Here is a 17,698-nt window from a genome sequence, read left to right as displayed (position 1 = left end):
CAAGGGCCACAGACAGTTTGTGAGACGACCCCCAAACTCTGAATTCAAGCCACAGTTCACAGTGAAGACAGTGAAGCATGGTGGTGCAAGCATCATGATATGGGCATGTTTCTCCTACTATGGTGTTGGGCCTATATATCACATACCAGGTATTATGGATCAGTTTGGATATGTCAAAATACTTGAAGAGGTCATGTTGCCTTATGCTGAAGAGGACATGCCCTTGAAATGGGTGTTTCAACAAGACAATGACCCCAAGCACACTAGTAAACGAGCAAAATCTTGGTTCCAAACCAACAAAATTAATGCCTTGCAGATGTGAAGAAATCATGAAAAACTGTGGTTATACAACTAAATACTTGTTTAGTGATTCACAGGATTGCTAAAAAAGCAGTTTGAACATAATAGTTTTGAGTTTGTAGCGTCAACAGCAGATGCTACTATTATTGTGAACACCCCCTTTTCTACTTTTTTTTTACTAATAGTCCAATTTCATAGCCTTAAGAGTGCATATCATGAATGCTTGGTCTTGTTGGATTTGTGAGAATCTACTGAATCTACTGGTATCTTGTTTCCCATGTAACAATAAGAAATCTACTCAAAACCTGGATTAATCTTTTTAGTCACATAGCACTACTATCATTCTGAACACTACTGTACAAACTTTAAACTGTCACTTATTCTCAGCTGAAAGTGATTTGAGAGTATAACCCAAAACAAGCCACCAGGTCAGCCATTACAGTAATACACAATTTACTCATCTGTCCAGATCCAGGTTATGAGCACAACGAACAAATGAATACACTGAATATGACAGTGGAACTCATACATCAGGAAGGACTTGCATCCTGTGCCACTGTCACATTTAACTGTCTTATTTCACATCTTTTGTGCTGCATGTGCATCCAATAATACTTCCTCTTCATAAGCTGCAAATTTTTTACCGCCACTTATTCAGTAGGTTCGGTGTGCATTATAGCTGGTCTGTGGTCTCTGTAACGTGCCATGATGGAAATATTAAAAGCAAGAAACGTCTGTGTGTGTTTATGTATGTGGCTCACATATCTGTTTGTCAGATCTGCCTCAGCTTTCGGATATGGCTTGTACATGGCACAATGATGTGCATCCTTTATCATGAAAATTTTGGGGATTCATTTTTGAAATCTTTATTTTTGATTAATTGTAACATTAGTACTTCCAAGATGGTGCCCTCCATAGAGTCCTTATCATACTCTTCCGCCACCTACACAGCTTGTAAACCAACTCTGATCAAGACAATGTCAGGGTAAAGTGAGAAAACAGACTGCAGGACGACTTTTGAGAACAGCAGTCAAACGTGTTCTTTTCACATCTGTTTGCAAATAATTCAAGTGTGGCTCACTGATGGTAGCAAAGTCAAACAACATCAGATAGTTGCTCACACCATTTCACAATAAAACATTTCATGCCAACATCTCAGCAAATACTTTTAAGGCATGCTGTCAGTGTTCCTTGCGACTAAGTTTACCTTGACAACACTGAGAACATGTTAGCTAAAATCCATTTTTTTTGCTCAAAATGACAAATTTCCCACAATTTGTTTCAGTAAGTACATAAGTACTTACTGAAATCTTATATATGCTTTGAGTTCAAGTTTAAATACACTGTTCAGGACAGTCAGGTGCTTAACCATTGAGAACAGTTGAGAAACCACAAGGTACAACACATAAAAGGCTATTTGTGGTACTTTTCAGTTCAACTTTTAAAAGCCTGAGTACTTTTTGTACTCAGGCTTTCTTGATGACATCAAGTAACCATAAAAGATAAATTAGATAAAGAGAAAAGATTACAGCATTAAATTATTGGTTGCCCAGAACTTTAAAAAATGGTTCCAGTTTGTTCCCCATGTCATGAGGATTCAGAATATATATAGTTTTTAGGGCTACATATTATAGTTTGGGAGTTTATCCCAGACAGACAGACAGAATTAGCCCTTTATGTATATAGATAATTGATAATAAAACTTATTTTATTGCTGATTTTTAAGACCAAGTGAGCAACATATTGTGTAGTCATCATATATTTTATTCAAGGCTTCAGAATATAAAGGGATATTGTTCAGTATAGTGTTATTAAGGACAGGTTATTATGTACTTCAACGGGAGCACAGTATCTGATTGTAGTGGTGGGCCAGGCTGGACCAAAACATCCAAGGCTGAAATTTTGTCCCAGTCCAGCCCTGACCAGGGAGGTAACAAAGAACCTGATGGTCTCTCTGTCAGAGCTCCTCTGTTGAGAGAGAGGATAACCTTCCAGAAGGACATGGTAGAGTGGCCAGATGGAAGCCACTCCTTAGTAAAAGGCACATAGCACCATGTCTGGAGCTCACCAAAAGGCACCTGAAGGACTCTCAGATCATGAGAAACAAAACTCTCTGGTCTGATGACCGCCAGACATCATGTTTGGCAGAAACCAGGCACCATCCCTACAGTTAAGCATGGTGAAGGCATGCTGTGTGGATTTTTTTCAGCAGCAGGAACTGGGAGAAAAATGAATGCAGCAGATCCATCCTGTATCCTGGTTTGCATCCAGGATATAGACATCCTGGATGCAAAGCTGCCCCAGAGCACTCTTGACCTCAGACTGGGGCGACGGTTCATCTTTCAGCAGGACAATGACCCTAAGCAAACAGCCAAAATATCAAAGGAGTGGTTTCAGGACAACTCTGTGAATTTCTTTGTGTGGCCCAGCCAGAGTCCAGACCTGAATCTGACTGAACATACTTGTAGGTGAGTGTTGCAGGTGCGAGTACTGTTGGAGGATCCTCCTGGAAAATGTTGAAATTCATGACCCTCTGAAAACAAATTTTGTGAAGTAAAGCCCAAATGAATCAAGGCATCAGGCCAAAACATGGAACTGTGTAGAAATGTGTGTCAGAGGAGCATCAGAACTGCTAATTTATACACTGCAGCTTTCTGAAGAAAATCCTTACAAATGTTTATTTATTTAAGATTCATTTCTGATTAATATACATTTTGAAGTTAAAACATTTCTTACATTATAAAGCTTGTAATTAAAATAGATTTAAGTAAAAAAAAAAGATTCTTTAGAAATCTTTGATGTTCAATATTTCTTAGACTTCATTTAGATCAATCATTCAGAAATACAAACAGAGTGGCAATTTAAGGTAAATCTGTGTCAGGTAGGCAGTTCTCAAAAACTAAATGTCCATGCTGGAAGGAGACAAGTGAAGAAACTCTGGAAGAATTTTGGCTTCTGTGAGTGTGAGTGGAGAAATTAGGAATAGTGCAACATTTTTATTTTTATCTTTATTTTACACCTTGTTCTGATTTGTGGTTGTTTGTTGCATTTCAGAAATTACAGAACTGCTATTGACTTGGTCGCGGCCACATCAAGTCCGTCGCTGGTGTAAAAATAAACAGCTGTTGACTCGTTTTACCATAGAGATACATTGAGTATTTGGGAGTGGTATTTGCTCTTGAATTTCAGATGTAAGTAATTATTTGATGAATTTAGTTATATTTCTGTTGACGGGACCTCAGTGTGACCTTCAACTATTCAGAAGATTTGGATAATATCACCCTGGAGTGATTATAGTAAAGCCAAATTAGCCGCAGCAGGACTGGCATCTTGTCCATACCAACTTGAAGCTGGACAATGGAAAAATTAACCTACACAATGGCCAGATGTTCAATATCCTGATATTTATTCCTACCTCAAAGACACATCAGGTATTTTTGTATTTTATATTATTTATGTCAGGTATGCATTGTTCATTGCTGGTCTGCCCCATGACGGGCCATGTTGCTGATTATTTCCCCCCAAAGTAACACATGATACTGATCGATGTGATGCATAATCCTCTTGGTGTGTTGTGATGGCTAATTTTCTTCTTTCGCTTTGTTGCTATACAAAACACAGGCATTAAAAAAAAACTGGTGAAAACGAAAAACTTACACTGTCTGCTACTGATTGTTTACCTACCTGCGGTGCCAAGACCTCACAGTGCCCGTCAATAAAGTCAATAAAGAAAAGTGTTAACACATGTATTGTTTTTTTAAACTGTGTAAAACAAACAAACACCAAACTTATAAAAGGAAAAAAATACACGGACATGTGCAGGAAATCTCTGATATAAACTGAACAGAACAAAGCAGGCTGATTTGACTCCCCATGTTTTTTGAAAATAAGAATAAAATAAGAGGTAACTTACTACATAAAACTGCGGCCTAATAACTTTTGTATTTTTATTCTGACTCAAGTTCATTTTAGTGTGATGGAAGTCATCCGTGTTTGTGATGTGATTTCCTGAGAGGTCTAGTCTGTCCAAATTCACGCACAAAACGTGTTCAGTCACGTTTTGTGCGTGAACATAAAACTACATTAAGTACAAGATCTAAAATAAATACCTTTGGAAAATAAAAGTCTATTAAAGTTCTCACCTGCTTAATATGATTTCTGCTTCTGAACATCACAGTAGAGTTTCTCCACATTTTTTAAACACATGTATGCATGATTTTAAGCAGTTCATTCATGTATTCTCATTTTTGAATTACGTATTTAAAGGAATTTTGACTGTTTATTTCATCTCATCGTCTCATAAATTCAGTATAATTGTTGCCCACCCGCGCACATGGTGTGAACAGGACATACCATCAGCACCGCACTGGTACAGAAAGTTAAGAAATAAGTTTTGTGTTTTTGCTTACCATATTGATTCATATTTGGGTTAAAATCCTCTCTCTCTCTGCTCCGGGCTCACTGTCTCACATGTACTGATCTCGCAGCAGAATAGCGTCTCATGCCTCCGTTCAGGAATCCCCCTCCCCCTACAGACAGCTGTCTGTGCACACACCATCGATTTCTATTTAATCCACTAGATGACGGATGCAGCCTGTGAGCTGTTGCCAGCAGCTGCTATCTTGCGTTATTAGCGTTATTCTGCGTCATTAGATTACATAGAAATCTATGATGCTCTGACTTAAACTTGGGTTAAAGTGATCTGAAAATGCTGTTTTGTAAAGCGTTCAGGTACCGCAACAAGCTGACTAAGGAGTATCATCTGGTTAAATAAATACAAAATAAATAATACTAAACTGTTGAGTGAGCTTTCACAAGTGTGTATTATATTATGTGTAATATTATGTGGGGAAATAACTAAAATTTCTGAAAAAAGGTTAGAAAATGATTTATTTTTTAGTATCGATCTGTAATCTGTAAAGTAGTGAGTTCAGCTTTACTGCCTGAATACTTTGTTGCTCATGACAAATATCTCACCATTCTTTTAGTGATTCAGTTAGAAGTCTCACTTTCATAAGTCTCAATTTATATCTTTTTAATTAGCCTCAGGATTTTTCTTCACATCAGGTTTTCCATCCTGAGATATTCTATCAGAGCAAATTCATAGAATACAAAATTCTTTTTCTCTCAATTTGGTGGGTCACATGACAGTCACTTTGACATCTACTAATACAAGAACATACATGAATGAGATTAATTTCTCTATGATATATTGAACACTCCAGCACCCTGTAGTGTTTTCAGATTTCTTTCAACTTGGTCCAGAAATTATTGAATAATCTTACTTTCACTCTGGCTGGCATGGCTGTTTCATTTTATTTATGTTAAATCAACTCTATCACAGTGTAAAATCAACTCTTATTGGAGTAGAAACACTTGATTGACAAGATGTTAGAGCTAATTTCACTCTATAATAGAGTGTATTTTACTCTATTTAGACTGGGACCAAATGTTATCCCAGCAGAGTAAATTTTACTCACTTTACTTACAAAATTTTGAATGTGTATTGCTAACAAGAGCAAGTTTGTTGCCAAGAAAGGAATGCCGCTAGACAGCACCTATGCGCATATGCATGATGATATCACAATTCTATTTGGTTAAGAAGATGCAGCTTCTTTCAATAACAAGAACTGTCAAGAAACTTTCTCATGTGTGGAGGTAGGAATAGCCTTTTGAATGCTTGAATAACAATGTCAGTTGCACAAAGAAATCAAATAATAGTGAAAAGATGTTCTTTGCACCCAGAATGTTGGCATTTTGGTCGCTGAACTTTTCCTAGCAGCGAAGCTCCGGTCACACGGCACGAACGAAGGACACTGAAGCCAAAACGAAACAATAAATCTGAACTTGCGTTGACTTTAAGAGTCATCATTTATCCGTCGTCCAGCTTTGTTCCTGTACAAATCCCGACGACAACTTCAAGCTGTCCATATTCCCTTTTGCTTTCTGTCTTGATGGTTCCTCATCGTTTGCGTAATTCCCGTACCGTCAGCGTTCCGTTTGTATTCGTCCAATGTCTTGCATGAACACTGTATACACACACAAACGGCTGTTCACATGCTGTCTTTGGCTGGAACACACAAACGCGTGTGCACCACAGACAGCTGTGCGCATGTTAGCATGCCGTCTTTGGTTAGAGAGCCTCTGTGCGCACACACATTTGGCTGTGCGCCATCTTTGGCTGTAGAGGCTGTGCACCAAAGACGGCTTTCAAAATGAGCAAATATTTGCACAAAAGCAAAAATGTCTATCAGTTTGAACATTAAATATCTTGTCTTTGTGGTGTATTCAACTGAATATAGGTTGAAGAGGATTTCCAAATCATTGTATTGTGTTTTTATTTACATTTCACACAACGTCCCAACTTCACTGGGGTTGTAAGTTTGAAGTTTGCACTTTATCAATCTCAGTGTTGGAGGTGTTTATTTATTAATTATTTGCAAACAATGTGCTATACTACAGTTTTGTTTACACAAGTATATTATACAAGACAGAAGATTTGCCCTCTACAACAGGCTCTTTATTTAGTTTTTGAAAAATTCTATACAAAGTGCAATTTATATCTGGTAGAAAGAGAACTTAATAAAATTTTAGAATTTTGCTAAGAGTAAGATGCAATGCATGTTCACGCCATGTATCCCTGTAAGTTGTGGCATTGTTTGAAGCTAGAAAATGAAAAATGTCAATGTTGTGTATTTTTCATCAGATTCAGTAATAAGAGAATTCCTTGTTAATGTTTTTGAAAATGGTGTAGCTTTCAATGTGAAGGTAAACAAGTCTGTCTCCTTTCAAACTACAAAGTGTATTTTTTTTAAACTTAATAACTAAGTATATAAGTAAATAAGTCTTTTTGAACACCATGCAATTTTGCAAGTTCTCCCACTTAGAAATCATGGAGGGGTCTGAAATTTTCATCTTAGGTGCATGTCCACTGTGAGAGACATAAAAATCCGGAAATCACAATGTATGACTTTTAAAATAATTTATTTGTATGTTACTGCTGCAAATAAGTATTTGAACACCCATCAACCAGCAAGAATTCTGGCTCACACAGACCTGTTAATTTTTCTTTAAGAAGCCCTCTTATTCTGCACTCTTCACCTGTATTAATTGCACCTGTTTGAACTTGTTACCTGTATAAAAGACACCTGTTCACACAATCAATCACACTCTAACCTGTCCACTATAGCCAAGACCAAAGAGCTGTCTAAGGACACCAGGGACAAAACTGTAGACCTGCACAAGGTTGGAATGGACTACAGGACAACAGGCAAGCAGCTTGGTAAAAGACAACAACTGTTATGATTATTTATTAGAAAGTGGAAGAAACACAAGATGACTGTCAATCTCCCTCGGTCAGGGATTCCATGCAAGATCTCACTTTGTGGGGTAAGGATGATTCTGAGAAAGCTCAGAACTACACAGGAGGACCTGGTCAATGACCTGAAGAGAGCTGGGACCACAGTCACAAAGATTACATTAGTAACACATGATGCTGTCATGGTTTAAAATCCTGCAGGACAGCAAGGTCTCCCTGCTCAAGCCAGAACATGTCCAGGCCTGTTTGAAGTTCACCAGTGACCATCTGGATGATCCAGAGGAGGCATGAGAGAAGGTCATGTGGTCAGATGAGACCAAAATAGAGCTTTATGGTATCAACTCCACTTAGCATGTTTAGAGGATGAGAACAACCCCAAGAAAACCATCCCAACCGTGAAGCATGGGGGTGGAAACATCATACTCTGGGGGTGCTCTTCTGCAAAGGGGACCGGACAACTGCACCGTATTGAAGGGAGGATGGCTGGGGTCATGTATTGCGAGATTTTGGCAAACAACCTGCTTCCCTCAGTAAGAGCATTGAAGATGGGTCTTCCAGCATGACAATGACCCCAAACACACAGCCAGGGCAACTAAGAAGCACTTCAAGGTCCTGGAGTGGCCTGGCCAGTCTCCAGACCTGAACTCAATAGAAAATCTTTGGAGGGAGCTGAAACTCCAGACCTGAAAGATCTAGAGAAGATCTGTATGGAGGAGTGGACCAAAATCCCTGCTGCAGTGTGTGCAAACCTGGTGAAAAACTACAGGAAACGTTTGACCTCTGTAATTGCAAACAAAGGCTACTGTACCAAATATTAACATTGATTTTCACAGGTGATCAAATACTTATTTGCAGCAGTAACATACAAATAAATTATTTAAAAAAATCCTACATTGTGATTTCCAGATTTTTTTTTTTTTTAGATTATGTCTCTCACAGTGGACATGCACCTAAGATGAAAATTTCAGACACCTCCATGATTTCTAAGTGGGAGAACTTGCAAAATCGCAGGGTGTTCAAATACTTATTTTCCTGACTGTATATAGCGCTTTTCCATCTGCCTCAGACGCTCAAAGCACTTTACAATAATGCCTCACATTCACCCCAATGCAAGGGTGCTGCCATACAAGGTACTCACTACACAGTGGAAGCAACTTGTGGATTTTCCAGTCAGGCTGGAATTTGAACCGAGGATCCTCTGGTCTCAAGCCCAATGCTTAACCACTAGACCATCACCTCCCCTATCTTTGTTATTTGTACTTATTGCTTTCTTTAAAAAGTAGGAAAAAAATCGGAAAACATTTTTTTGTGAAAAAAATCAGAGATCTTATTTTTAGGCCATATCGCACAGCCTCATGTGCACTGCTTTAACTTTACTCAGTCTAATTTTCCTGTGACTGCGCTGAAATTAGTGCAGTTACCACTTGATACCATGATACAAAATAACACTTATGTCAACTTTTACTATTAATCCGCTGTTCACCTGCGTGTGAACCATGAAGGTCAGGCCATGGATCATCTGTTACATCACTGTCAAACAGAGTATTGGTTTCTTTCAGGGGTGGCCTTGAACCAGGAACATTCCGCACTGGAAACAAGCATGCTAACCACTTAGCCATCACCCCAGCCTTTCTGGGTCAGGATTGGGAACATTTGCTGGTACTGGACATCACTACACCCATCACACTATGGAACCATCTTGGGTCCTGGATGGCAACCATCCAGTTAGACAATGGGTCATCCCCACTTTTTCAAAACTCTGCAATAAAATAAAACAAAACTGATTTCTCAGCCAGTCAACCCATGCAACCGAAAGAGTGTAGGTAGAAGCAAAGCTTATATATACCTACCCCCTTTTACCTCAGCAACTTTTACTAATCACAACAAAAACAAAACAAAGTGAGCAGAACAGCAAACACAGACATCTTAAAATAAACAATAAAACTCAAATTCCTCATCATATCCACACCAATAACAGCACACATTGCATAATCAGAAAAAAAAAAAAAAAAAAAAAAAAAAAAAAATATATATATATATATATATATATATAAAAATATAAATAACTTAATCATCCATACTTTAACCAACAGCTATATCCTTCAACCATGAAATGAATTTTCAGAGAATTTAGACAATTTTCACATATTCAAAAAACATCAGTTCCTTATATTGGCGTTTAAACTGATTAACATCTGGACATCGCTTGAGTTCCTTCGCCAGATTATTCCATATTTTAGGGCCACAAGTAGAAACACAAAAGGCTTTCCTGGTTGTCCTAGCACCAGCAATTTTAAAATAATACAAGCCCCTTAAATTATATTTTCCCTCTCTCTCCTTAAAAAAAAATTCTTGAATGAGGGGCAGTTGCTTATTTTTCACTTTATACATTAATTGCACAATTTTAAATGTAAACATATCGTGCCGTTTTAATATTTTAGATTTAATAAACAATGAATTGGTGTGAAGCGTCCAGCCCAGACCGATCACCACCTGGTGGTGAGTTGGATCTGCTGGGAGGGGAGGAAGCCGGTCAGACCTGGCAGGCCCAAACGTATCGTGAGGGTCTGCTGGGAACGACTGGCGGAACCCTCTGTCAGCGAGGTCTTCAACTCCCACCTCCGGGAGAGCTTCTCCCAGATCCCGGGGGAGGTTGGAGACATGGAGTCCGAGTGGACCATGTTCTCCACCTCCATTGTTGATGCGGCCGCTCGTAGTTGTGGTCGCAAGGTCACTGGTGCCTGTCGCAGCGGCAGTCCCCAAACCCGATGGTGGACACCGGAAGTAAGGGATGCCGTCAAGCTGAAGAAGGAGTCCTACTTATCTTTGTTAGTAGGTGGGACCCCAGAGGAAGCTGACAGGTACCGGCAGGCCAAGCGTGCCGCAGCCCGTGCAGTCGCAGAGGCAAAACTCTGCGACTGAGGAGTTCGGGGAGGCTATGGAGGAGGACTATCGGTCGGCCTCGAAGAGATTCTGGCAAACCGTCCGACGCCTCAGGAGGCGGAAGCAGCTCTCCACCAGCACTGATTACGGTGCGGGTGGGGAGCTGTTGACCCTGACTGGGGATGTTGTTGGGCGGTGGAAGGAATACTTCGAGGATCTCCTCAATCCCATCGTCACGTCTTCCGAAGAGGAAGCAGAGACTGGGGACTCAGAGGCGGACTCATCCATTACCCAGACCGAAGTCACCGAGGTGGTTAGAAAGCTCCTTGGTGGCAAGGCTCCTGGGGTGGATGAAATCCATCCTGAGTACCTTAAGTCTCTGGATGTTGTGGGACGGTCTTGGCTGACACGTCTCTGCAACATCGCGTGGCGATCAGGGTCAGTGCCTCTGGAATGGCAAACCGGGGTGGTGGTCCCTCTGTTTAAGAAGGGGGGCCGGAGGGTGTGTTCCAACTATAGGGGGATCACACACCTCAGCCTCCCCGGTAAAGTCTATTCCAGAGTACTGGAGAGGAGAATTCGACCGATGGTCGAACCTCGGATTTAGGAGGAGCAGTGTGGTTTTCGTCCTGGTCGCGGCACACTGGACCAGCTCTATACGCTCCATCAGGTGCTCGAGGATTCATGGGAGTTCGCCCAACCAGTCCACATGTATTTTGTGGATCTGGAGAAGGCGTTCGACCGTGTCCCTCGGGGCACCCTGTGGGGAGTGCTCCGGGAGTACTGGGTCCTTTGCTAAGGGCTATCCGTTCCCTCTATGACCGCAGCAGGAGCTTGGTTCGCATTGCTGGTAGTAAGTCAAACCTGTCCAGTGCACGTTGGCCTCCGCCAGGGCTGCCCTTTGTCACCGGTTCTGTTCATTATTTTTATGGACAGAATTTCTAGGCGCAGCCAGGGTGTAGAGGGGGTCTGGTTTGGGAACCACAGAATCACGTCTCTGCTGTTTGCGGACGATGTGGTTCTGTTGGCTTCGTCAAATCAAGACCTTCAGCGTGCACTGGGGCAGTCTGCAGCCGAGTGTGAAGCGTCCGGGATGAAAATCAGCACCTCCAAATCCGAGGCCATGGTTCTCGACCGGAAAAAGGTGCTTTGCCCTCTTCAGGTCGGTGGAGTGTCCTTGCCTCAAGTGGAGGAGTTTAAGTATCTCGGGGTCTTGTTCACGAGTGAGGGACGGATGGAGCGTGAGATCGATAGACGGATCGGTGCAGCATCTGCAGTGATGCGGTCGCTGTATTGGGCCGTCGTGGTGAAGAGAGAGCTGAGTAGGGGGGCAAAGCTCTTGATTTACCGATCGATCTACGTTCCGATCCTCACCTATGGTCATGAGATTTGGCTCATGACCGAAAGAACGAGATCGCGAGTACAAGCGACCGAGATGAGTTTCCCCCGCAGAGTGGCTGGGCACTCCCTTAGAGATAGGGTGAGGAGCTCGGTCACTTGGGCTTGAGCTCGGAGTCGAGCCGCTGCTCCTCCACGTCGAAAGGAGTCAGTTGAGGTGGCTCGGGCATCTTTTCCGGATGCCCCCCTGAGAGGTCTTCCGGGCACGTCCTATTGGGAGGAGGCCCCGGGGAAGACCCAGGACACACTGGAGGGACTACATCTCTCAGCTGGCTTGGGAACACCTTGGGGTTCCCCCGGAGGAGCTGGGGGAGGTGTGTGTGGATCGGGAGGTCTGGGCGGCTTTGCTTGAGCTGCTGCCCCCGCGACCCGACTCCGGATAAAGCGGAAGAAAATGGATGGATGGATGGATGAATTGGTGTGATCTCGATAACCTACATTGTGAATTGTTCTTAATGCTCTTTTTTGAAGAATGAATAATGATTGCAATGTAATTTTATAATTGTTGCCCAAACTTCAGCACAGTAAGCAAAGTAGGGAGCAACCAATGAACAATGAAGTGCTGTGCAATCAAGAACATGCCTTACCTTATTTAGTACTGCAATACTTTTTGACACTTTCTTTCGACTATGTTGAAAATGAGCTTTCCAATTAATTCTTTCATCAGTAATAACACCTAAGAACTTATTTTCTTTGACACGCTCTATGATTACCCCTTGTATATTTAACTGAATTTGTATGTCTTTATTGTAATTCCCAAATAACTTTATTTTAGTTTTAGACAAATTTAGTGATAATTTATTAATATTAAACCATCTCTTTAACTTCATCATTCCAATATGTAAATCGGACAATAACTGCTGCAGATTTTCTCCTGAACAAAACGGGTGCAAACAGAACTGCCTTAAACAGATCCAAAACTTTACATAAATCATTAATGTATAAAATAAATAATTCTGGTCCCAACACAGAACCCTGTGGAAGCCCACAAATAGGGAGGGGTGTTATTTCAAAAAGAATGTGGAAATCTATAAATGTTTGCATGGAATATGGAAATATAAATGGAATAAACCATAGCAGGATAAATTTTGGGTCATTTGGTTCCAAAAACCCATTTGGATGGATCGTTTGAAAATTTCAAGTAACGCGTGCGTCGTATATGTGCTGTTGACATAGAAGACCACTCTGTTGCTTATAATTAGTTCATTGTGGCCATGTTCTTCTTTACATGTGATGATTATACTCAACTGATGTTCCTGAAATAAAAACTACATAGATTTTGTTTGTTACAATTGATCGTAACATATGTACTGAAATTACATACAATTTTTTGTCAATTACTCTTAAAAACACCAGATAGGCTTATTGTTACTATAGAAGTTGAATATAAACTTGGGGTCAAGCAACATTTGGAGCCAAATTTCAAGTCTCTAGGTGCAGCAGTTCTCAACATATGACATTTTTGTGGGTATTTTTGGCGATTTTGGAACCCGATATCTTCACTGACTCCGTCCATATGGGTTTTTGGAACCAAATGACCCAAAATTTATCCTGCTATGGTTTATTCCATGTAACACCCCTCCCTACCACAAACGATATCCAGATAAGAAGAGCAGCAATCCCCAAGTTTAACAAACTGTTTCCGGTTTTGTAAGTAATTTTTAATCCAGTTCAAAGCCACCCCTCTGATCCCATACACTTCCATCTAATATGTTGTGATCTATTGTAAAGCTTTTCCAGTATCTTAGAAAATTGTGACAATAGAAACACAGGCCTGTAATTTGTCAAAAGATGTTTACTACCAGATTTAAATAAAGGTATCATTTTTGCCACTTTCATACTGTTTGAATAATTCCAGTTTGAAATGATTTATTAAAAATATATGCTACTGGTTTTGTAATTTTAGTAATTATTTGCTTTACTAACAACATATATGTACGTCAGTATGATCCCTTGACTTTTTACTTTTACATGTGCTAACAACTTTAATAATTTCCCTTTCACCTACTGGACCAAGAAACGTGTGTGGATTTCAGTCAATTAACTGCTGATTTTCCCATGGGCTGTGTGGAATTTCAGCTACCAGATCTGGCTCAACATTAGCAAAGAATTTATTAAAACTATCCACTACTTATGTCATATTCATCTTTGTTCTTATACGTAAAATATGTTGGCTAGTTATTTGATTTGGATTTATTTGTTATAATAGTATTCAATATGTTCCATGTTTCCTTTATGTTGTTTTTATTGTCATTTAGTATTTTTCAAAGTATGATTTTTTTTTACAATTACGCATGATAGCTGTTAATTTATTTTTATAGTCCTTATATTTAACCTCTGCCTCTCTTGATTTAGTTTTATGAATTCTCTGTATAGCATATTTTTTTTTCTTGCAAGCCTTTTGAAGACCTTTAGTTATTCATGGATGAGCTTTATATTTATTCGTATTACTATTCTGTATAACTGGACAAATTTTGTTGTCTATATTGTGAAATATATTTTCAAATTCTGACTATGCCAAGTTAGCATCCTGTTTTGCATAAATGAGATTCCAATTCTGTAAAAATAAATCATACTTTAAGGCAGTGATAACTTCTTCGGATTCCAAACGCTTACAATATTGTATTTTATTAGTACATTTCCTATTTAAGTTTAGATCAATTACTGTAAAATTGGTAAATGGTCACTGAAATCATTAATTAATAAGCCACTTAGTGTTTTGTATCAATATCATTCATAAATATATTATCAATGAGAGTAGCTGAATGTGAAGTTATTCTTGAAAGCCTTGTGATTTTTGGATATAAATTTAAACTGTATATAGTATTAATGAAATCCTCTGTCACTTTATGCTGATGCGGATTTAAAAGATCAATATTTATATCACCACAAACAAATACTCATTTGTTATACATCTGTGAAAAGTATTCCTCAATCCATTTTTGAAACTCTTCAATTTTAGAGCCCAGAGTTCTATATATGCAAATAATAATGATAGTTTTTTTTTTTTTCCTTTTTCCATGCATATTTCAAATGTCATGCATTCCAACAGATTTTCCATGGCCATTGTCAAATGATCTTTAATTTTGTATTTAAGCCACTTCTCAAAAGTAACCATCTACTGTATATGACGCAGCCAAGAGAAACGTGGGCATCCCCTTGGCTTCCTCCAGTCAATGGGTCCTCAACTCGCTGGGATAGCAACAAAGTACAGGGAGGATGCTTTAAAAATGTTACTATGTGGTTTCTATTTACCTGGAATGACAGTTTGTTTGAAGAGCTCCTCCCTCAAATACGGCAGGAAGCAGACAATTCGTTCCCAGGTTATCTCCCACAGGTCTGAGTATCCAGTTCTAGAGTCTGTGTTGTGGAAAATCCCTGCTGTATCCATCACCAGCAGCATGTTCTTCAGAGACTCTGGGATTGCCTCCAGCTACACAGAGAATGGCAGACACAAGAAGTCACTCAGGTCGGAGTTTATTGCTCATTCATCAACTCCTGGTTTTAGTTATAAGTTTGTGTATTACACACAGTTCATGGACTACATACAACCCCAATTCTAATGAAGTTGGGATGCTGTGTAAAATGTAAATAAAAACAATGATTTGCAAATGATTTGCAAATCCCCTTCAACCTATATTCAATTGAATACACCACAAAGACAAGATATTAAACTGATAAACTTTGTTGTTTTTGTGCAAATATTTGGTCATTTTGAAAAGGATGCCTGCAACACATTTCAAAAAAGTTGGGATAGGACAACAAAAGACTGGGAAAGTTGACGAATACTCATAGAACATTAACACAGAAGGACTGGACTGGGCTGAAAGGACAAACCAACCAGGACTTCCACTTCATATTTCCATTCACTTTCAGAAAGCTGAATGTGCTGAAAGAGAAGAAGTTCAGCTTGGTGGAACTTGTTCATCACTTCTTTCTTGAAACCAAAGAAGCAAGAATTTGCAGCTTCCAGCACTTCCAGGTCTTGATCATCTTGGATGGTGTGGATGAGTGTCGCCTCCCTCTGGACTTCCACAGCAATTTGGATTAATTCTCTCAGTCATCCCACATGGCACAGCTCAGGGTTATGGAACCAATTCTGAACAAATTGTTCCATAGATAAGAATGGAATTGCCATATGTTTTCACGTGGGAATTGGAAACACGTGAGTGTCATGATTGGGTATAACAGGAGCATCCCCAAAAGGCTCAGCCATTCACAAGCAAAGATGGGGTGAGGATCACCACTTTGTGAACAACTGTATGAAAAAATAGTCCAACAGTTTAAGAACAATATTTCTCAATGTTCAATTGCAAGGAATTTAGGGATTCCATCATCTACAGTCCATAATATAATCAGAAGATTCAGAGAATCTGGAGAACTTTCTACACGTAAGCAGCAAGACCGAAAACCAACAATGAACGCCTGTGACCTTCGATCCCTCAGGTGGCACTGCATTAAAAATCGGCATCATTGTGTAAAGGATCTTACCTCGTGGGCTCAGGAACATGTCAGTTAACACAGTTCATCGCTACATCTACAAGTGCAAGTTAAAACTCTACCATGCAAACCAAAGCCATACATCAACAACATCCAGAAACGCCGCCGCCTTCTCTGGGCCCGAGCTCATTTGAAATGGACAGACGCAATGTGGAAAAGTGTGCTGTGGTCTGATGAGTCCACATTTTAAATTGTTTTTGGAAATCATGGATGCCATGTCCTCTGGACAAAAGAGGTAAAAGACCATCCAGATTGTTACCAGCACAAAGTTCAAAAGCCAGCATCTGTGATGGTATGGGGGTGTGTTAGTGCCCATGGCATGGGCAAACTTACACACCTGTGATGGCACCATCAATGATGAAAGGTACATCCAGGTTTTGGAGCAACACATGCTGCCATCCAAGCAATGTCTTTTTCAGGGACGTACTTATTTCAGCAAGACAATGCCAAACCACATTCTGCACGTGTTACAACAGTGAGGCTTCGTAAGTAAAAGAAACTTTGCCATGCTATCCCTTTGCAAATGTACTAGACTGGCCTGCCTGCACTCCAGACCTGTCGCCCATTGAAAATGTGTGGCGCATTATGAAGCATAAAATATGACAACGGAGACCCCAGACTGTTGAACAACTGAAGTCATACATCAAGCAAGAACAGGAAAGAATTCCACCTACAAAACTTCAACAATTAGTTTCCTCAGTTCCCAAATGCTTATTGAGTGTTGTTAGAAGGAAAGGTGATGTAAACATACCACTGTCCCAGCTTTTTTGAAATGTGTTGCAGGCATCCATTTCCCAATGGTCAAATATTTGCACAAAAACAATAAAGCTTATCAGTTTGAACATTAAATATCTTGTCTTTGTGGTGTTTTCAATTGAATATAGGTTGAAGAGGATTTGCAAATCGTATTCTGTTTTAATTTACATTTCGCACAACATCCCAACTTTATTGGAATTGAGGCTGTACTACATCTTTGATCAATTGATAAATTTCTCCTACTTCATGAAGTGCATTACAGAGTTAAGAAGGCATATTTTCTTTAGATGTATGGAAAGTCTAAATGTGGTTAATTATTTCAAAATGTTTTTAAATGGGTTTGAGGATGGAGACGGAGCGTTTCCTGTTTGTCCTCATTCAGTCTTGTTAAAACCCAACCTGGTCTCTGAATGCTCTCTGTGTGTCTAATTCTCTGCTCATGAATCAAAAATGCCTTTTGACAAATATTTGGTGGAATATGTGCCGGTCCTCCAGGGCAGGTCAACAGCGTAAGAGCATAAAGGATTGACAAAAGGAAATTGA

General features: G+C 39.9%; 1 protein-coding gene across 1 annotated transcript in view; it reads right to left on the bottom strand.

The window, feature by feature from the left end:
- gbf1 (golgi brefeldin A resistant guanine nucleotide exchange factor 1) overlaps positions 1-17,698 on the bottom strand; it is a 580,908-nt gene that overhangs the window by 10,670 nt on the left and 552,540 nt on the right. Inside the window, 1 exon segment of the mRNA XM_034185226.1 lies at positions 15,155-15,332. Coding sequence (XP_034041117.1) covers positions 15,155-15,332 — 178 coding nt within the window.

This window comes from Thalassophryne amazonica, chromosome 13, assembly GCF_902500255.1.
Source record: "Thalassophryne amazonica chromosome 13, fThaAma1.1, whole genome shotgun sequence".
Classification (NCBI taxonomy): Eukaryota; Metazoa; Chordata; class Actinopteri; order Batrachoidiformes; family Batrachoididae; genus Thalassophryne; species Thalassophryne amazonica.
The sequence above is the reverse complement of the archived record's forward strand: the minus strand, read 5'-3'. Positions and strand labels throughout refer to the sequence as shown.